This window comes from Antechinus flavipes, chromosome 2, assembly GCF_016432865.1.
Source record: "Antechinus flavipes isolate AdamAnt ecotype Samford, QLD, Australia chromosome 2, AdamAnt_v2, whole genome shotgun sequence".
NCBI lineage: Eukaryota > Metazoa > Chordata > Mammalia > Dasyuromorphia > Dasyuridae > Antechinus > Antechinus flavipes.
The window spans coordinates 216352764-216374828 of record NC_067399.1 but is presented as its reverse complement, the minus strand read 5'-3'; the positions used below and the strand labels follow the sequence as shown (position 1 = coordinate 216374828).

Below are 22065 nucleotides of genomic sequence, written 5' to 3'. Positions count from 1 at the left end.
GTGCTGGATACCACCCAGGACTGCAGCAATGCAAGTATTTCAACCATTTCAAAGCTAGAGATGAAAGCTCTTCATTCATTCCTTTTCCTCTTCAGAATGCCACCTGTTAGCTGCATTTCCATCTCGGCCCCACGTCTGACCAGTGGCTATTCAAAGCTGGGACTGCAAATTGTTTGGTGCAGAGAGGGCCAATTTGTTCCCTGCTGGGCACTGGGCTTGGGCAGTCAGTCCAGCTGTCATTCATCAAGGCAGCTGTGACTACTCTTATAGAGAAAATAGGTCCATAATGTGTTTTAATTACCTTAAAACTGAATAGTTCTCATTTGGCTTTATACGTTTATAAGACCATAGATTTGGAGCTCAAATGTTACCAGACCCAAATGTTTTATTTGAAAGATGAGGAAATGGAGGTCAAAGTAGATTCTGTTATTTGTCTAAGTTCATGCAGGTTATAAGCATCAGAAGATGAATTTGAGTCTAGGTCCTATGACTTCTCATTCAATATTCTTTCCATTATGTCACATTATCTGTTTTCATTCTTTAAGGATTTTTTGAAGGACAAAATGCCATATAGAGAACATATGAACCAATTAAGGAAGCCTTTAATTAAATTCATAACTGTCTAAAATCTACATTTTTAAGTTAAAAAATTACCTCTGTCCTTCAATGTCTGTTCAGATAAATAAACATCCAATTATACTTCCTTCCCCCTCCATTTGCTCTAACATATTTTATTTATGTATTATTTTTCCCATTATCTCATTATTTCATTCTTAATCTTCAAATAAGATGAGACTAGCAAATATACAAAATACTCTGCCGAGTAAGTTTACCAACCACAAAAGACAAATGCATCCTTTCTCAAAACAACCAATCCTAAGGAGCTCATCTAAACAAAACTTCCAGATGTTGCAAAATCCACATATCAGATGAATTTTTGTTTAGTTTTGTACTTTTTCAAGAATGGTCAGGGATTTTGCCTAGTCAAGCACTTGCATTTTGCAGATATGTAAACTGACTCAAAAAAGGGGGACAAGGATTGCTCTAAGACATACAGCTCATAAGCAGCTAAAGCTCAGTCAGAATCCCAGTATAAGCCAAACACAAAGTCCAGTCAAGTTTAATATGAATTATGGAGATAGGGAAAGGGCCAATATTTACCTGAACTCAGAAATGAATGCCTCATCATAGGAAAGAAACAAAAACAAATGTGTTTTTACATCCCTTTTCATCTCCATTTCCTGATTTCTCTGTCCTTATTCTATCCTGGATAAAATCCCATCTTCTACAAGAAATCCTTCTTTTTATCCTTCTTAATTCTAATGCCTTCCTTATGTTGCTTGTGTGTATGTATGTATGTGTGTAATATTTGTTTGTAGTCATTTTCATGGTTTCTTTTTACTTAGACTGGGAGCAGCTTGAGAGCAAGAACTGCCAGATGCTTAATAAATACTTGTTAGTTTACACAAAAATGAGAAATCTATACTCCCTGAAGCATGTATGTCCCCGAAACAGATAGATTGCATCAATTATTGGGGAGAGAAGGTGAGACTTTCCAGGAAAATAAGAAAGAAATCTGTGTTCCACTGAGTGTTTAGGTCAAAGAAAAGAGTATGTAATCAAGGAGAGGTTAGAGACAAGAGAAATGAAGGGTTTCAGGCTGGGAATGAGAGATGGTTTAGATCAGTAAGAGTTATATTAAAGCAATGTCAATAAGATTTTCTGTACTAGAAACCAGACTCTCCCAAATCCCAATCTTGTTCCAGAATTACAAATCTTGAAAGAGTTTCTTTTAAAATGATTTTTGAGAAAGAAAAGGAGGTAGGGAATATGATTTTTACTTTTTCAAGACCATGTACTAATTTGTCCCCAAAATACCAAACTGGGTATCCTGTTTGATGAGTATTGATATTACTCGTCTTACATATAAAGCAACAGAGAAAGGGGCAGGGAATCCTCTATGTACAAAATTACATTACCAGCTTTGTGGTGGCAAAGAACTGGAAAATAAGGGGTTCCAATCAATCAGGGAACAGCTGAAAAATTGTGGTACCTATAATGGAATAGTTTTATGGCATAAGAAATAAAGAGGAAAATTACAGAAAAACCTAGGAAGATATGGGAGAATTGATGCAGAAAAAGGCAAGCTGAATCAGAAGAATAATTTACACCATGATGACATTATAAAAAATAATCAGTTTTGAAAGATTTAAGAACTCTGGTGGGTACAAGGAATACTAGGACCAATGATAAGAAGTGCTACCTACCTCTTGATAGAGAGGTGATAGACTAAATAGGCAGAATAAGACCTTTTTTATAATGTAGTCAATTTGGGGATTTGTTTTGCTTAGCAGGGTATATTTATTATTTTGGGGGCTGGAAGGGAATAAATTTGAGAAAATAAATGTTTATTTATGAGGGCAGGGTAAGGAATACAAGGTCATATGATTCTCCCTGTTATTTCATTTTTTCTTTCTGATTAACTGATTTAATCTTCCATTTTTGTTATTTGCTTTTGCCAAATAGCATGTTCAGTTAAAATCAGAAATGGGCAAGTTTGTAGTCTTTGGATTTTTCATTTCTCTTTTTTAACTAAGTGGGTTCAAGAGACCCAGAGAAATAAGTTATTATATAAAAGTCATCATATTTGAACTCAAATCTATAACATCTCAAAATGGCTGGGTACCCATGCCGCACATGGGTGTGTATATATAGGTATATATATACTTTTCAGATCAAGACTGATCCACTGAAGATGTGATCAACTAATAGCTAAAAACATACCTTCCTCCAAAGATCTGTATGCATCTGTCTACCTTATCTTTTTGCCTACCTGGAGGAAAAGAGACCAAGATAGGTTACATTCTCATTAGGTATTATGCATCAGTAGAAAAATATAATCTTTGCTTATAAGGAAATAGTTCCTTTTTATTTCATTTAGCACACTAAAGGAGGTTTTACTCTTTGTATAATTGTGAAGTCAAAGTTGAGTTATATTTATTTAGTTACAAGCTGATATAAGGATGATGCAGGAAAGCAAATATGTATGTACCTATATCAGTCAAATCACTTCAAAGATTATTGTGGTAGACAAGTAAGGCCATAAATTGGCTGAGATAACTTCAATTTTATCTTTGTGTCCCTTTACCAAAAACAGTACCAGATAGATGACTGCCCTCTCTCCATGCATTCTTCTATTCATCTGTCTCAATTCTAGACCTAACTACATTCATTTCCCACTTCAAGAACCTTTAATCATTCTCTTTTGACCAGCAACAGATAGAAATTCATTTGTTATTTAAAGTCCTCCACAATATGACTTTATTCCTTCTTCCAAACTTTGATTGTTTTTTTCTGCATTTTACTCAGTCTAAACTCCAACTGGTGTACTTATTATCCTTTATACAAAATAACCCTTCTCTGTATCTTTACATAATTTATTTCCAATAACAAGGATGCTCTCTTTTCTCAATTTGACTTTGAGAATCTCTAATCTCTTTTAAAGTTCAGTTCAATACATTGTACACAGTAACAGCAAAAATGTGCAATGATCAACTATGAAAGACTTTGTTTCTCTCAGTAGTTCAGTGATCCAAAGCAATCCCAATAAACTTTGGACAGAAAACACCATCTGCATCCAGAAAAAGTACTATGGAGATTGAATGCAAATCAACACATGCTATGTTCACTTCTTTTTTCTGTTTTTCTCTTCTCTGTCATGGTTTTCCCCTGATTTTTTTCTCCCAATATGATTCATAAAGCAATGTGTATTTAAAGTAAAACAAAAGAAAAAAAAAGAAAAAATAATAAAGTTTAATTCAAGCTGGACCTGTTACAGGAGATCTTTTCTTATCCCTTCAGTGAGTAGCACTCTCAGTCTCATCAAATTCATTTATATTTACATTGTATTTATTAAAATTATGTACTTGTTGGTGCATATGTTATCTGACATGCTGTAAGATCTAATAAATTTGTGCTGAATAAATAGTTACCTCACTAATCTAGGTCAACATATTGCAAAAATGACCTCATTGACCATATCATAGTCATTTTAATCATCAAACTGACTTATCCCTGCTGTGATCCCCTCACTTAATCCACACATATCTGGAAAAATGTTGAGCCAGCAGCCACACATATAGATCTGGTTTGAATTCTAAAACAGCCTAGCTTTAATTCATAGCTCAAGAAAAATTGATTGAGCACTTACCACATGCCTGATCCTGTGCTAGCCCTGCTGGGGATGACAAAGGAAAGATGCTTTTTGAAGGTGCCTTCCTTCAAAACCCACACATGGGAAACAATGAGATAACAGGCTGGGGTGAAGTTGTTCAACTCAGTGACACTTTCTAAGATCAGTGTGGAATCCCATGTGGATGCTGTGCTATTTCTTTTTTCCTTCTCTATAGTGAGTTAGAAATGCCATTTTGAACGTCCATTCTCCAATGTATAGGAAGAACATTCAAAGTGGGAAGAAGGGGGGCTCAGCCAAACATATTCTCACTGGTTTTGATAGAAAGAGCTTGTGAGAAAAACAGAATCTTTAATAAGGATTCTCAGAAGTGACTTGTCTGCCAAATATTATAAAAGAGAATAAAATAGTTTTAAAAGGTCTCATTTATTTAAAGTTGTTGCTTTCAATCACTTAGACCTAAAAACTCAAATTCTCTCAAGATGTGATTACATATTTAGAAAGTGAAGTTTATAAAATTGTGAAATTATTAATTGTCCAAATTTTTAAATATTCCACCTATCTGGGGAGAAAAGAGAACATTTGGGGAACTTCTATCTTTTTTTGGTTATTCAGGCTCCCATTCTGGAACTCCCACTGTTGCCTATGATGGGAGTAAAATGATGGATTAATTAGAGTTCATGAATCATCATGTTGCCCCTTCCCTAAAACTTCTGAAAATGTTCCAAATAAGAAGGTACTACAAAAACTTTACACCACAAATATCTGAGAGAACAAACTTGTTTTTTTATAATCTAAAGATATTTTACTTATTCTTGGCCTCATTTCAGTAAAAATGTATCCTTTGTTTCAAGTATCTCTATTTTACTAAATATTACTAAGGAAAATGTAAATTTCTCTCTCTGTATCTCTGCCTCTGTCTCTCTATCTCTGCCCCTCTTTCTCTTCTCTCCCACCTCCTTCTTTCTGTGTGTATGTCTCTCTCTCTGTCTCTCTGTTTCTCTCTCTGTCTGTCTGTCTTTCTCTCTCTCTCTCTTTCTGCCTCTCTGTTTCTTTCTTCTGTCTTTGGCTCTATCTCTCTATCTATCTGCCTCTCCCTCTCTCTGTCTGTCTCATTCTGCCTCTCTCTGTTTTTTTCTCTGTCTCTGCCTCATTCTCTTCCCAAATATTTATTTGTATATGTATACATACAAATATATGCATATACATATATATGTATATATATTTTGTTCTTCTCATGAAAAAAATTCATAAAATACCTGGTTTGCAACTGACTTTGTAATTATGTATTTGACAAATAGATATAACATCAGCTGAAACAAAAGAAAAATCAGAAAGTTCAGAGTTTCCTCGGATCATAGATATATAGCTGGAAGGGATTTCAGAGAATGTCTACTCAGATGGCTTCATTTGTAGAATAAGAAAGCAATGCCCAAAGTGGCTAAATGATTCATCCCAAGGTCCCATAGGTACTAACTCTCAATTGGGATTTGAGATTTTCTGATGCTCAAGCTAATGTTCTTTCCACAATATCACAATTATACAATAACACATTCAAGGTGAGCTATCTCAAATGACACGCCAACTCAAATAAAAAAATTTCTTCTTATTCTGATCTTGTAGCATTGGAGCTTTCCTCAATTTTTGGTTCATGGATCTTTTTCTTTAAAAAGTACATATGACTAAAATAAAACAGATTCAAGTTTGATTCTGGTGAATAATAGAGTAGATAGAACACTGGCCTTAGAGTCAGAAAAACCTGAATTAAAATTTTGCACCAAACATGTACTATGAACAATACTGTACAATTTATTTAATCTCTCTGTGCCTTAGTTTCTTCATACAAAAATGAAAGGTTAAACTCAATAGTTTCCAAGAACTCATCCAGTTCTACATCAACAATTACACAATCTTACAACTCAATTTTCCTATGTGAAGTATGGAAATTGCATGTTTTCTAACATCCTAGCAAGAATCTGTCTGGAAATCCTATCTTATTTCATTGTTTGAAACAAAAAATGACCACATCTCTTCCCTTCTTTGAAGGAACATGAAACTAGGGAAAGATATAAGGTGCAAATGAAAAGAAATCAGAGCATTTCTCCAATTGGTCTGGCTGAGTCTAAAAGGGAGTTAAGTGTGTATCACCAGAGTACTAGTTCTGAGACTGTCTCATGTACCACAGAAATAAAGATTTTCAGAGTCAATTTATCCTTACAGGAAGTGCTACTGGCGAAAGAAGCGAGGAGTCAGGAAGTAAGGTAGGGGGGGAAAGGGTGGAAGGGCAGTCAATTTAAAAATATTGACAAAAAGTTTGCTATATTGAGTAATTGAGTGAAGGTGATATATCCCTTCCCTGAAGGGGTTTACTATTTAATTTCCTTCCTTTCTTTTTCTTCCAGACCATTGTTTTCATTGGTTTAGAAGAACTTTCAATGTTGAAACCATTAACATAGAGTACATCTTCTCCCACCCCCCCCAATTTTGATGCAAATCACACAGCTCATCCTTTAATGTACAGTTTTGGAGTTGCTTAAGAGAACTATGAAATTTAAAAACTTGTCCAAGGTCACATAGACAGCAGGTATAAGAAACAATTCTTGAATCTTCTTGATTGATCTCCTGTGTTGGCTCTCTGTCTCTTGCAGAACTCACTCTCCTTTCATTCTCTTCTTAGAGCCAATATAAAGAAAGAATTTTTTTTAATTAAATAGAGAAATAACATTAACAGTTCCTGAGATTGAAATGCAAAAAATAACCTAGAGAAGCTAGATGGCACAGTTGATAGAGCACCAGTGCTAGAGTTAGGGAAACCTGAGTTCAAATCGAGCCTCAGAAACTTAATACTTCTCATCTGGGTGATGCTGAAAAAGTCAATAAATCCTAATTGACTCTCAAAAAAAGATAGGCTCATTTATAAAATAAGCAATAATTCTATAAATGATTTTACAAATATATTATAATACCTTTTAAGCCATCAATTAGATCAAACCTCAATGATCTGAAGAATTCTCTGAGGACAAGGAACTTTTTTCATTCTTTTTTATTTCATAGAATTCCAAGTATTTCTATACTGCCAGTTTCTACTAGCAATGTAAAGGCTCTATATAATTTTTGCTACATAAATGGATAGACTGTGTGTTAGCATTATAGAGATATTGTGGCCAGGAGGGAATTTACTTTTTGATGAGATAGCTTCTTTTCAGAAGCACATATTCATTACAAACATTCTAGTACTCAAGATGAAAGTCACAGTACTCACAATTTGGCTTTTTTCTTATAGATTTTCCAAAATATCTACCTCTTCTTTCTTACTTCCTTCTGAATATAATGCCTCACAAAGAAATAACACTTTTATTTTCCCCAGAAGCAGATCTATTGACATATCAGATACAGTTTTGCCCATTTTATTAATTCATAACTTAATTTTGCTATATTCACAACTTACCTTGCCTACATCCCTGGGAAAAGGCTGTCTTTGATTTTCGGGAATTAAAATGGGTGATACCACAATGGATCGTTTCTGTCTTGGGACTGCAGAAGTCCTAGCAAATGTAAAGATTTCCTGAAAAAGAGAGAAAGAAACCAAATCTATTTACTAAAAATCCAGAAAAGAGCTGTCATGGTTTAGAATGTCTTTTTGCCTGAAAACTCACAGTTGGTTGGATATTGTTAATATATTCCATCAAAAATCATTAGCAGAAAGTACCTCATTAGAATCATACTAAATCTGACATTGTGACTCATAGTGATGGCCATTAAGCTATTTCATTTACCCCTCTGAATCATTTTATTCAACCTGTCAGTCTTGATTTACGCATCATCTAATGCAGGCACATTACTATACTTAACATGTCAAGTGGGTGAATTTCTGAGTACTGAAAAATCATAATTAATCCTCTGCATAAAAACATGGGTCCTCCATTCCAGGTTAGCCACCTGTTAGTCATGGACCAGGTCCTTAAAGACCAGAGCTTGGGGAAAAGAATATTTAACCAAAGTACTAAGTATATTTTAGAATTAAAACTCTCATCCCTTAACCCTCAATAAGCAATGTTTCAGTAAGGTGGAGATGTAACTGAAGTTATTTGTAGATTCTTACGGGATTCTTTCCTCACTTTTCACATCTTGGTATTCTGAAAACAGTTTCTAGAATATCATTACAATTAGCTGGCTAATAATGCTAGGGTAATGATGTTGGAATGTCCAATGGTTTCCAAGTTTACCTTAGGACCTGAAACAAAGCTCTTCCCTTCAGACTCCACTCAGAAAATCTCTTAATTTTGTGTCATTTCTTCATTTCTCTAATTTTAGAAAACATGAATATTGAGATTTCAATATAACTTCAAGTACCAAATGCACCACACATGGCTTTTTAATGTTTTTTTTTCCCTTTGCATTAGAACTGCCAAGTAATAATATCCAATGGCAAAAATAACATAAACATGACTATGAATTTTATGTCTTAAAGAGAGTGCAAAAATCATCCAGGGTATCCAGATTCATGTCCCATCTCTGCTATTTACCATCATTTCGTTCTTCTGCAAGTCAATCAACCTTCTTGGGCTTTCACTTCCTCATCTGCAAAGTAAGAGTACTGAGCTAGATGGCCCTGAGGTTCCCTTCAGTTCTGGAGCTTTGATGTTGTGAAATCGCAAATGAGAAATACAAACCTTATTCTCTGTTCTTAATTACACAGATAGAATAAATTAATCAATCAATTAAGAAACATTTATTAAGCTTCTACTATTTGCCAGGCACTGTGATCAGTTACAAATGCTTGGGCCAAGACACAAAAGATTGGGTTTCTAATTAGTCATTAAACTATCCCTACCTACGAAGAGTTAGGATCCTGGGGGAAGGAAGAGAACACTTAGCTTACATCTAAATACAGCTTTGCAGTTTATAAAGCATTTTTCTCACTTGCTCTAGAATGTAGGCAGAGTAGTTATTATTATTCACTTTTTATGGAAGATGAAAATGAAGTTTCGTGCAATGAAAGGTAATATTATACTATCCTGAATCTTTTGAAGTTCAGATCAGCTTTGCTTATGTAAATGACATATTTCAAAGAATTCAACTTGTCTAAGGGAGAGTGAAGGAAATGAGTTAAAGGAATAATTTCTTCTTCTATAAATCAAGAACCTGAACTCTATCTTCTGCTCCTGTCCATTTACAATGGCTATCCTTCACATCTAGGATGGCTACTTCATGTGTCATCCACACAAGAAAGCCCAATGGGCTATAAAGTCCCTGAGAGCAGAGACTGCTTTCAAATTGTATTTATATCTCCATAAAAGTCAAGTTGTGAAAAAAAATAAATCTTCCACCCTAATGAAAATTAAAATCCTCAAGAAAAATTAAGTTAAAACAGAAAGAGACAGACAGAGAAAGAGACAGACACAGAGAGAATGAGAATGTTTCAATGGGTATTCTGACACAATAAGTTCCTTCAGTGAGTATGGATAGGGTTTTTTCATCATAATTCCTTTAGAGCAGTCATTGGTGATTGTATTACTAAGAAAAGTCATTTATAGCTGGTCATCCCAGAACATTGCTGTTACTATTACATTGCTATTGCAACACATTTCACTTTGCTTAAGTTCAGGGAGAATTTTCCAGATTTTATTTTCCTTTTTGAGAGCATCCTGCTCATCATTCCCAAACAACAATAATATTCCATCACAAACACATATCACAGTTTATTGAGCCATTCCATAATTGATAGATGTCCCTTCAATTTACAATTATTTTTGCCCCGAGAACTGTTATCAATATTTTTGGAACATATTGGTCATTTTCAATTTTAAAAAAATCTTCTTTTGGTATTCATGCCTAGAAGTGGTGGTATTAGGTCGAAGGATATACATGAATTTATAGTCCTTTGGACAGGCATCATATTTTGATCATTTATCAATTGGGATATGGCTCTTATTTTTTTATAAATTTGACCCAGTTCCCTCTATGTTTGTGAAATGAGGACTTACCATACAAACTTGCTTCAAAATTATTTTTTCACTTACAATTGTTAACTCTTTCTCCCCTTTTATTCTCTCTTCTTTCATTCAGTCCTTTCTCAAAGGTGTTTTGATTCTAACCCCTCCCTCCCTCAACATGTCTTTTCTTTTATCACCCTCCCCCACCTCCCACATGTTATTCCCCTAATATTTGCCTGCAGAGCAAAATAGATTCCTGTATCCCTATTGAATATGCATGTTATTTTCCTCTTTGAGTTAATTATGATGACAATAAGTTTCACTGACTCCCCCTTTCTTCCCTCTCTCCCCCCTTCCCAATGCAAAAACCTTTTTCTTGCCTTTTTAATGGCAAATAATATGCAGCACTCCACTTATCCCTTTCTCTCAGCACATTCCTCTCTCACTCCTTAATTTTATCATTTTAAAAAAGATAGTATTCCTTCATATTTAACTCACACTTGTGCCCTCTGTCTATATATACTCCTTTAACTTCCATAATACTTAAAAATTTCTAATGAATTACAAGTATCATCCTCCCATATAAGAATATAAACAGAAAAAACCTTATTAAGTTCCTTATGATATTATTTTCTTAATTACCTCCTTATGCTTCTCCAGGATCCTATATTTGAAAATCAAGTTTTCCATGTAGTTCTGATCTTTTCATAATGAATGCTTGAAAATTCTGTATTTAATTGAATGACCATCTTTTCTTCAGAAGAATTATACTCAGTTTTGCTGTGTAGGTGATTCTTGGTTGCAATACTACCTGCATTGCTTTTGGGAATATCATATTCTAAGCCTTCTGAGCCTTTCATGTCAGAGTTGCTAAATCATGTGTTATCCTAACTGTGGCTCCACTATATTTAGTTTTTTTTTCTGAATATTTGCAATTTTTTTTCCTTGATCTTGGAGTTCCAGAATTTGGCTATAATATACTTTGGAATTTTCATTTTGATATTTCTTTCAGATGATCTGTGGATTCTTTAATTTCTGTTTTACTCTCTGGTTCTAGAATATCAGAGCAGTTTTCCCTAATAATTTTTTGAAAGATGATATCCAGGTTCTTTTTATATCATGACTTACATATAAATCGATCATTTTAAATTATTATTATCTCTCACAGATCTATTTTCCAGGTAAGTTGTTTCTCCAATGAAATATTTTACTTATTTTCTTTTTTTTTGTTTTGCTTTATTGAATTTTAATTTCTTATGAAGTCATTAGCTTCCATTTGCTCAATTCTATTTTTTAGAGAATTACTTTCCTCAGTGAGCTTTTGTAACTCTTTTTCCAATTGACCAGTTTTGCATTCTTTTCCTTATTAAATTTTTGTATTTCCTTTTGCACCATTCTCAATGCTTTCCCTAATTTCTTTTCTATCTCTCTTACTTGATTTCCAAAGTCCCGTTTGAGCTCCCACAGCCTGAGTCCAATTCCTATTTTTCTTGCACACTTTGGTTGTAGGAACTTTGATTTTGTTATCTTCTGCATGCGTGTTTTTATCTTCCTTGTTGCCATAACTTTCAATGGTCAGAAACTTTTTTTTAATTTGTTTTCTGCTCATTTTCCTAGCTTATTACTTTGCTTTTCACTCTGTTAAAGTAGAGTTCATTTTTCAGGGTGGAAAAAGTGGTCTGGGCCAGGGCCAGGTCAGGGCTGCCCTAGAACTGTGTGTTGGGCTCCCACTTTGATTCCATAGATTTTTTTCTGTTGGGAGGTCAACAGAACCTTTTTGACCTTCCAAGTCCTCTTTGGTGTCTTTGGGCTGAAAGGTCTGGAAGTCACCAGTACTACTGCTGATGTTTCAAAGGGCAGGCTGTGCCAGCACTTCACTGCAAGCTGTTCCCCACCCTGGTGTCACAGACCTTTTCTGCTGATCTTCTAAATTGTCTTCAGCTGGAAAATGTTCTACTGAGTCTTTTGGGGGTATTCTGACACTCTGAAATTTGTTTAGAGTCATTATTTAAAGGAATTTGTAGCAGTTTGGGAGAGAAATTGAGCAAGTGCCTACCTTTATTCCACCATCTTGGCTTTGCCCCCATTATTAAATTATTTTTATGTTTTTTTGGGGGGAATGATTGATATTTAAGATTTCATCGTTCATTCAGACTTTAAGTATAAAATTCTTTTACTCTCTTAGCCATGCCATGAGTGACATTTTCAACATCAAATGGAATTTTTTTTTAAATCCCCAATTTGCAATTTCCATTCAAAAACTATATTAATAATCAACTAGGATTTATTAAGTGATTAGTATGTGTCAGGAATTTCTTGTATAATCCCTTATATCATATCTCAGAAAAACAGTAATCCATTGAAGAGCTCCAATGACTGGGGAACTCACTCTATCTAGAAGTATCACAGTCTAGTTTCGATCTGCCTGAAATTGTTAGAAAGTTTGTTTTGTTTTATATTGTTTTTTCTTCTGCATGGAACTAAAATCAGAGTCTCTATACCTTCCACTTATTGTGCAATCTGGTAATGAACTAGGCTCAGTATCCTCTGCAGCAAACTCCTTCAAATAAGTCTTCTAGATGACTATTTAGCTCAGAATATCTTTCCATACACTATTTGGCAATCTTATACTTGACTGCTGATTTCAAATACATGAATAGGACTTTATATTTCTCAATCCAATTTCATCAGGATTTTATCCATTGTCTTGGTTTGCAAAGATCTTGAATACTAACTGATATTGAATTATGAATTATGGGTCATTAAAAATTTTAACTGTTTCTTCCCACTCTGTGTCATTTGCATTTTTATAAATATGTTAGCCATGTCTTCATCCATAGAGAATAAAAAGCATAGGAACAAAGAGAGATCCCTGGGACATGTGCAAAGTACCTCCTTCCAAATGGACAGTAATCCATTAATTATTACTCTGTGGGTGAAGGCATTCAACCAGTTACTAATCCAATAAAAATTGTGGCACTTGGCAGTTTACAATTTCCTTAATTATCTGATTTCAGTTTTATGACTACCCTGTGAGTTGCGTAGCATAAGTATTATTATCTCCATTATATTATATTTAATGAGAAAACTGAGGCGCAGATAAGTGTGTTGTCCTAAGTGAAAAAGTAGTTCTGTGACACTTAGAAGACTCAGAGAGGAAAGGGACTTAAGAGATTGAGTTGATTAATTGATCTCTGAATAGGACATATCTATAAAATCCCCCCCAAAATGCAATAAGTAATCATTGGTCCCATGTTTGAGAACCACTGGATGATAAGAAATTTGCTGCCCCAAGACAACCAATATCATTTGTAAGTAATACTAATTGTTAGGAAGCTTTATTTATTTATTTTTTTAGGGGGGGGGTGTTTTTATTTTATTTTTTTATTTTAAGATAAAAGCCAAAACTTTGCTTTTTCCTGTTTCTCCTTTTTAAAAATATATTACTCAATCAAAAGAATATTATGCATGTATAGGACTGCTTGCCATCTGGGAGAGGGGGTGGAGGGAGGGAGGGGAAAAGTCGGAACAGAAGTGAGTGCAAGGGATAATGTTGTAAAAAATTACCCAGGCATGGGTTCTGTCAATAAAAATTCATAATTAAGAAAAAAAATTTTTAAAGACATTTATGATTTAAAAAAAAAAGAATGTTATAGACAATGTTTTATAAATCTCTTAAGTGCTATATAAAGGAGAGTTATTATTGTTTCCTATAGCAGGGTCCTTAAACTACTGTTTCTTTAGTCATCAGCAGACTGGTTACTTTCGCAGGTCATGACTGTTCTCAGGTCCCATTTCACTCTCCTTGTTTCATCTTTAAATGCATTTTAATCCTAACTTCGACATGCTTTATCTTATAAGTGCATTTCCAATCTGTATCTCTACGTCAGAATGGTTTATAACTCTGACTCATTACACTTAGAACGAATTTCTTTTCTTCTCAATATAACTGAAATTAAGAATTATAAAGTATTTTATAAGCTATCTAGTTCAACCCCGTACTTGACGAAGAATGTCCTATGCATCACACTCAAGTGGTCATTCAGATTTTGTTTGAAGAGTTCCAGTGATGGAGAGTCTACTGCTTCCATAGAAAGATTCCACTTTTTCATCTTTTTAGCAAGTTTTTTTTTATATATATCAAACTTAACAGTCCTCTTTTCAATTTTCATTTAGTGCATCTAGTTCTTTTCTCTGCAGCTGAGCAAGATAAATTTAAACTCTCTTCATATTAAATATGAGGATGTTAGCCTCCTGACTATATGTAGCTTTCGATTACTCCAACAGTGTGCCTAACAATGTATCTTTGCTTGGGTTTAAAGAGGAAATTTTATTTTGTTCCATATAGAGGTCTCTCTCATTTTCATTTGGCATATTTCTTTGAGTCCATTTCTCATTCAGCTGTGAACCCTATTATGGGTATATATATTCTTTAACATCCTTGCCAGTGTTTGCAACAGGATTCTGGTGACCTTAAATTACTAAATCCCTCTTGCCTCTATTCAAGATACCATTGTCAATTTTTGTTGCTGTTGTTTTTTATAGGGAGGAATCTGTATTGATGTGGAAAGAATGCTGGATTTGGAGACAGAGATCTAGGGTTGAAATAGACTCATATAAAGAATATGTTGGATTTGCCATTGGTCCTCTCCTTTATCCCAGGAAAACTGAACACTGCAGCAAAACTACTGGATATACTAGTACCTTGGTAGGAATAAGGAAACTGAGCGATGAATTAATGTACAAGATCTCATAGCTAATGCCAGAACTAGAACTTGAGCTCAGATCTACTGAGTCTGATTTAGAGATTGCTTTCTAAAAGGTCACATCTGAACACCTATATGCTCAAGAACTAATTGGAGTCCATTTAATATTTCCAATGTGTCCATGAATAAAGATGTTCAAAGATCATGGGTAAAAATTTTTGCAGTTATGATATTATCATTAAAAAGATATGCAGACATGTTTAACCTATATAAGATTGCTTGCTATCTTGGGGAGGGAAGAGAGAAGGAAAGAGAGAGAGAGAGAAAAAAATTGGAACAAAAGGTTTTACAAAGGTGAATATTGAAAACTATCTTTGCATGTATTTGGAAAAATAAAACACTATTAAAAAAGAATTACATGGAAGAAAAAAATGAGTGAGGCCTTTTTTTGAGTCATTTTTTTTCTGCTTGAGTAATAAGCTCTTTGGAAGAGCAAAAATGTAACAATTTAAAAATTTGCAAAAGAACCAGAATTAATCAGAAGTGAAAAAGTAAAACATTAAAGAAAAGACAAAGGTAATCCAAGAGAAGGAAGAGTCTTGAAGTCATGAATTTGTCTTTGTGAACCCAACACCTAGTACAGAGACTGATATATAAAAGATGATTAATAAATTCTGCCTAATTGAATGATTGAAGGAAAGGAGTAACATTTTCAAAAATAATCGGCATACAATAACTGTGAATTGTAGCAAGATTATAAACATGGAAAGGCTTTTTTTGTGTGTAAATTACCTCATGTTAATTTGTGAGGATAAAATAAAATGTATGTGGAAGCACTGTGAAACAAGTTAAAGTGGTATAAAAATATAAGCTATTTTTGAGTGTTTTGTAGACCACAAAATATAAAAAAAATTATTCCTGTATTATGAACAAATGAATAAAACCAATTTTACAAAATATCCAGAATCATAGAATGTCAGAGCTAAAAGAGATCTTAGACATCATCATTGCACAACACATAAACTGAGACCAGAGAAAGTTTTTCCCAATCCTTCTTATTTCTAGAATCTAAGATTATGTCCTATTTTTAACCTTATTTTTATACAGCTTCTTTGTGCATAGGCGTATGCCTTGGTTCCCCCCATTAGATTCAGAACTTCTCAAGGCCTGGAGATGTCTTTTGATTTCCTTTGGATCCCCAGAGATTAGCACTGTGCTTGGCATATAACAGGCACTTAAATGTTTATTTATTGACATGTGAAAGAAAAAGATCCCCTATGATCAGAAAAGCTGAGTTCAAATCATAGCATCAAGACTTATTTTCTCCTTAATTCATTTCACATACCTCCAGACTCAATTTCTTCATCTATAACATGAATATAATAACATTAAAACTATCTATATAATATGGTTTTGAGAATTTTTTATATATCTTAAAGATGTTAGAAAAAAGGAAGCTGTGATCATTTACACATAAGCCATACACACATGAGTTAATGTGAAAATGAGAATAAAACCTAAATATCTTAATTACTATGCCAGTTTTCTTTACACTTCATACATTTTCCTTAATTTTATTTTCTTTCTTTTCCTCATTTTCACAATAGCAAATGATGGATTCATTCAAAAAAAAAAAAGAAAGTAGTTCCAAAGTGCTTTTAAAATTTAAATCAGAATTTACATATATAGTAATTTAATAATTACAAATAGCTAACATTTTTATATGTCACATTAAACTTGCAAAGCACTTTACAAATATTATATCATTTAATCCTGGAAGTTAGGTGCAATTATTTGTTCCCTTTTACAGATGAGGTGAATGAAGATTTTTTTTTTTTTTTTGAACATGGAACTAACTAGTGGTAATTCAAACTCAGGTCACATGAGCTGTCAAACAATCTGGGACAGAAAATACTCACACTCAGTCAATAGTGCCCTCTAGCCTACATAATACATTTTTGTGCATAGGTGCATATATCACAGTCATAGGAATTAAAAAAAGAGGTAGCAATCATCTAATTCAAGTCCTAGTTTTTGTTAATTGTTATTATTTGGATTTGTTTTGTCTTGTTTTATTTGGGAGGGCGGGTAGAGAAGGGAAGTTTGAGAAAGATGAAGACTGAGTCCTGCAGAGGACAATCTTCCAAGCCATAATTGTTGGTTTTTTTTTTAATTTAATTTTTATTTAATAATTACTTTATATTGACACTCGTTTCTGTTCCGATTTTTTTTCCCTCCCTCCCTCCACCCCCTCCCCTAGATGGCAAGCAGTCCTTTATATGTTGGATATGTTGCAGTATATCCTAGATACAATATATGTTTGCAGAACCGAACAGTTCTCTTGTTGCATAGGGAGAATTGGATTCAGAAGGTATAAATAACCCGGGAAGAAAAACAAAAATGCAGATAGTTCACATTCGTTTCCCAGTGTTCTTTCTTTGAGTGTAGCTGCTTTTGTCCATCATTTATCAATTGAAACTCAGTTAGGTCTCTTTGTCAAAGAAATCCACTTCCATCAAAATATGTCCTCATACAATATCGTTGTCGAAGTGTATAATGATCTCCTGGTTCTGCTCATTTCACTTAGCATCAGTTCATGTAAGTCTCGCCAGTCCTCTCTGTATTCATCCTGCTGGTCATTTCTTACAGAACAATAATATTCCATAACATTCATATACCACAATTTACCCAGCCATTCTCCAATTGATGGGCATCCATTCATTTTCCAGTTTCTAGCCACTACAAACAGGGCTGCTACAAACATTTTGGCACATACAGGTCCCTTTCCCTTCTTTAGTATTTCTTTGGGATATAAGCCCAATAGAAACACTGCCGGATCAAAGGGTATGCACAATTTGATAATTTTTGGGGCATAATTCCAGATTGCTCTCCAGAATGGTTGGATTCGTTCACAACTGCACCAACAATGCATTTCCCGCATCCCCTCCAACATTCATCATTATTTTTTCCTGTCATCTTAGCCAATCTGACAGGTGTGTAGTGGTATCTCAGAGTTGTCTTAATTTGCATTTCTCTGATCAATAATGATTTGGAACACTCTTTCATATGAGTGGTAATAGTTTCAATTTCATCCTCTGAAAATTGTCTGTTCATATCCTTTGACCATTTATCAATTGGAGAATGGCTTGATTTCTTATAAATTTGAGTCAGTTCTCTATATATTTTGGAAATGAGGCCTTTATCAGAACCTTTAACTGTGAAAATGTTTTCCCAGTTTGTTGCTTCCCTTCTAATCTTGTTTGCATTAGTTTTATTTGTACAAAGGCTTTTTAATTTGATGTAATCAAAATTTTCTATTTTGTGATCAGTAATGGTCCCTAATTCATCTTTGGTCACAAATTTCTTTCTCCTCCACAAGTCTGAGAGATAAACTATTCTATGTTCCTCTAATTTATTTATAATCTCGTTCTTTATGCCTAGGTCATAGACCCATTTTGATCTTATCTTGGTATATGGTGTTAAGTGTGGGTCCATGCCTAATTTCTGCCATACTAATTTCCAATTATCCCAGCAGTTTTTATCAAATAATGAATTCTTTTCCCAGAAGTTAGGGGCTTTAGGTTTGTCAAACACTAGATTGCTATAGTTGACTATTCTGTCTTGTGAGCCTAGCCTTTTCCACTGATCCACTAATCTATTTCTTAGCCAATACCAAATGGTTTTGGTGACTGCTGCTTTATAATATAATTTTAGATCAGGTACAGCTAGGCCACCTTCATCTGATTTTTTTTTTCATTAATTCCCTTGAGATTCTCGACTTTTTATTGTTCCATATGAATTTTGTTGTTATTTTTTCTAGATCAATAAAATATTTTCTTGGAAGTCTGATTGGTATAGCACTAAATAAATAGATTAGTTTAGGGAGTATTGTCATCTTTATTATGTTCGCTCGGTCGATCCAAGAGCACTTAATATTTTTCCAATTATTTAAGTCTGACTTTATTTGTGTGGAGACTTTTTTTTATAATTTTGCTCATATAATTCCTGACTTTCCTTTGGTAGATAGATTCCCAAATATTTTATGGTATCTACAGTTATTCTGAATGGGATTTCTCTTTGTATCTCTTGCTGTTGGGTTTTGTTGGTGATGTATAAAAATGCTGAGGATTTATGGGGATTCATTTTGTAGCCAGCTACTTTGCTAAAATTATGAATTATTTCCAATAGCTTTTTAGTAGAATCTCTGGGGTTCTCTAGGTATACCATCATATCATCTGCAAAGAGTGATAGTTTGGTTTCCTCATTGCCTACTCTAATTCCTTTAATATCTTTCTCGACTCTTATTGCCGAGGCTAGTGTTTCTAATACGATATTAAATAATAATGGTGATAGTGGGCAACCTTGCTTCACTCCAGATCTTACTGGGAAAGGTTCCAGTTTTTCCCCATTGCATATGATGCTTACTGATGGTTTTAAATATATGCTCCTGACTATTTTAAGGAAAAGTCCATTTATTCCTATGCTCTCAAGTGTTTTTATTAGGAATGGATGTTGGATTTTATCAAATGCTTTTTCTGCATCTATTGAGATGATCATATGGTTTTTGTCTGTTTGGTTATTGATATAGTCAATTATGCTAATAGTTTTCCTAATATTGAACCAGCCCTGCATTCCTGGTATAAATCCTACTTGGTCATAGTTTATTATCCTGGTGACGATTTTCTGTAATCTTTTTGCTAATATTTTATTTAAGATTTTAGCATCAATATTCATTAGGGAGATTGGTCTATAATTTTCTTTCTCTGTTTTCAGCCTACCTGGTTTAGGTATTAGTACCATGTCTGTGTCATAAAAGGAGTTTGGTAGGACTCCTTCAATCCCTATTTTTTCAAATAGTTTATATAACATTGGAGTTAATTGTTCTTTAAATGTTTGGTAGAATTCACATGTAAATCCATCTGGTCCTGGGGATTTTTTCTTAGGGAGTTGATTGATAGTTTGTTCTATTTCTTTTTCTGAGATGGGACTGTTTAGGATATTTACTTCTTCCTCTGTTAGTTTGGGCAAGCTATATTTTTGGAGGTATTTTTCTATTTCATTTAAGTTGTCGAATTTATTGGCATAAAGTTGGGCAAAGTAACTCCTAATTATTGCTCTAATTTCCTCTTCGTTAGTGGTGAGTTCTCCCTTTTCATTTTTAAGACTAACAATTTGGATTTTCCTCTTTCCTTTTTTTAATCAGATTTACTAAGGGTTTGTCTATTTTGTTGGTTTTTTCATAGAACCAACTCTTAGTTTTATTAATCAATTCAATAGTTTTTTTACTTTCAATTTTATTGATCTCACCTTTTATTTTTAGAATTTCAAGTTTAGTGTTTGACTGGGGGTTTTTAATTTGTTCCTTTTCTAGCATTTTTAGTTGCAAACCCAATTCATTGACCTTCTCTTTCTCTATTTTATACAAATAGGCCTCTATAGATATGAAATTTCCCCTTATTACCGCTTTGGCTACATCCCATACATTTTGGTATGATGTCTCATTATTATCGTTTTCTTGGGTGAAGTTATTAATTATGTCTATGATTTGCTGTTTTACCCAATCATTCTTTAGTATGAGATTATTTAGTTTCCAATTATTTTTTGGTCTACTTCCCCCTGGTTTTTTGTTGAATGTCATTTTCATTGCATCGTGGTCTGAAAAGGATGCATTTACTATTTCTGCCTTACTGCATTTGAGTTTGAGGTTTTTATGTCCTAATATATGGTCAATTTTTGTATAGGTTCCATGAACTGCTGAAAAGAAAGTGTATTCCTTTCTGTCTCCATTACATTTTCTCCAGAGATCTATCATATCTAACTTTTCTAGTATTCTATTTACCTCTTTGACTTCTTTCTTATTTATTTTGTGGTTTGATTTATCTAATTCTGAGAGTGCAAGTTTAAGATCTCCCACTATTATAGATTTACTGTCTATTTCTTCTTGCAGCTCTCTTAGTTTCTCTTTTAAGAATTTAGATGCCACCCCACTTGGTGCATATATGTTTAATATAGATAGTGCTTCATTATCCATGCTACCCTTTAGCAAGATATAGTGTCCTTCCTTATCTCTTTTAATTAGATCAATTTTTGCTTTAGCTTGATCTGAGATCAGGATGGCTACCCCTGCTTTTTTGACTTCACCTGAAGCATAGTAGATTTTGCTCCAACCTTTTACCTTTAACCTGCATGTATCTCCCCGCTTCAGGTGTGTTTCCTGTAAACAACATGTTGTAGGATTCTGGCTTTTAATCCATTCTGCTAACCGCTTCCTCTTTATGGGGGAGTTTACCCCGTTCACGTTTATGGTTAGAATGACCAATTCTGTATTACTTGCCATCTTGTTAACCCCGGTTTATGCTTTTCTCCCTTCTTTCCCCTTTGCCCCCCTTCCCAGTATTAAGCTTGTGAGCACCACTTGCTTCTCACAGCCCTCCCTTTTTAGTATCCCTCCCCCTGCCTTAGAGTTCCTCCCCCTATCTTACCCCTTTCCCTCCCAGTTCCCGTATTCCCTTCCGCTTAGCTTATTCCTTCCCTTTTCACTTTTCCCTTCTCACTTTTCAATGAGGTGGGAGAAGTTTCACCATAGATTGAATATGTCTTAAGATTTTTCACTTAAAGCCAATTCTGAAGCCAGTAAGATACCCACTATATTCATCCCCCTCCATTCTTTCTCTCAGATATAATAGGTTTCCTATGCCTCTTCATGAGATGTACTACCCCCACTTTACCATTTTTCTGATACAATGTCCTTTCCACATCAATTTCTAGAACAAGGTATACATGTATTCTTTATACATCTATATAGTCAAAATATAGTTCCCAAGATTAATCTTTACCTTTTTAGATTTCTCTTGAGTTCTATATTTGTAGATCAAACTTTTTGTTAAGTTCTGGTTTTTTCATCAGAAATAGATGAAATTCGCTTACTTCGTTGAATGTCCATCTTCTTCCCTCAAAAAGATGCTCATTCTCGCTGGGTAAGTTATTTTTGGTTGCATACCAAGTTCCTTAGCCTTTTGGAATATCATATTCCAGGCCCTTCAATCTTTTAATGTGGATGCTGCCAGATCCTGGGTGATCCTTATTGTGGCTCCTTGAGACTTGAATTGGGTTTTTCTAGCCGCTTGCAATATTTTTTCCTTCATCTGAGGGTTCTGGCATTTGGCCACTATATTCCTTGGTGTTTTGATTTTAGGATCCCTTTCAGTGGGTGATCGATGAATCCTTTCAA

The 22065-nt window shown here is 34.1% G+C and overlaps 1 protein-coding gene across 1 annotated transcript in view; it reads right to left on the bottom strand.

Annotated features, from left to right (window-relative positions):
• Positions 1 to 22065, bottom strand: part of LOC127546533 (cadherin-13-like) — a 633923-nt gene that overhangs the window by 89997 nt on the left and 521861 nt on the right. The window contains exon 4 of the mRNA XM_051973593.1: positions 7641 to 7757. Coding sequence (XP_051829553.1) covers positions 7641 to 7757 — 117 coding nt within the window. The remainder of the gene's footprint in view (positions 1 to 7640; positions 7758 to 22065) is intronic.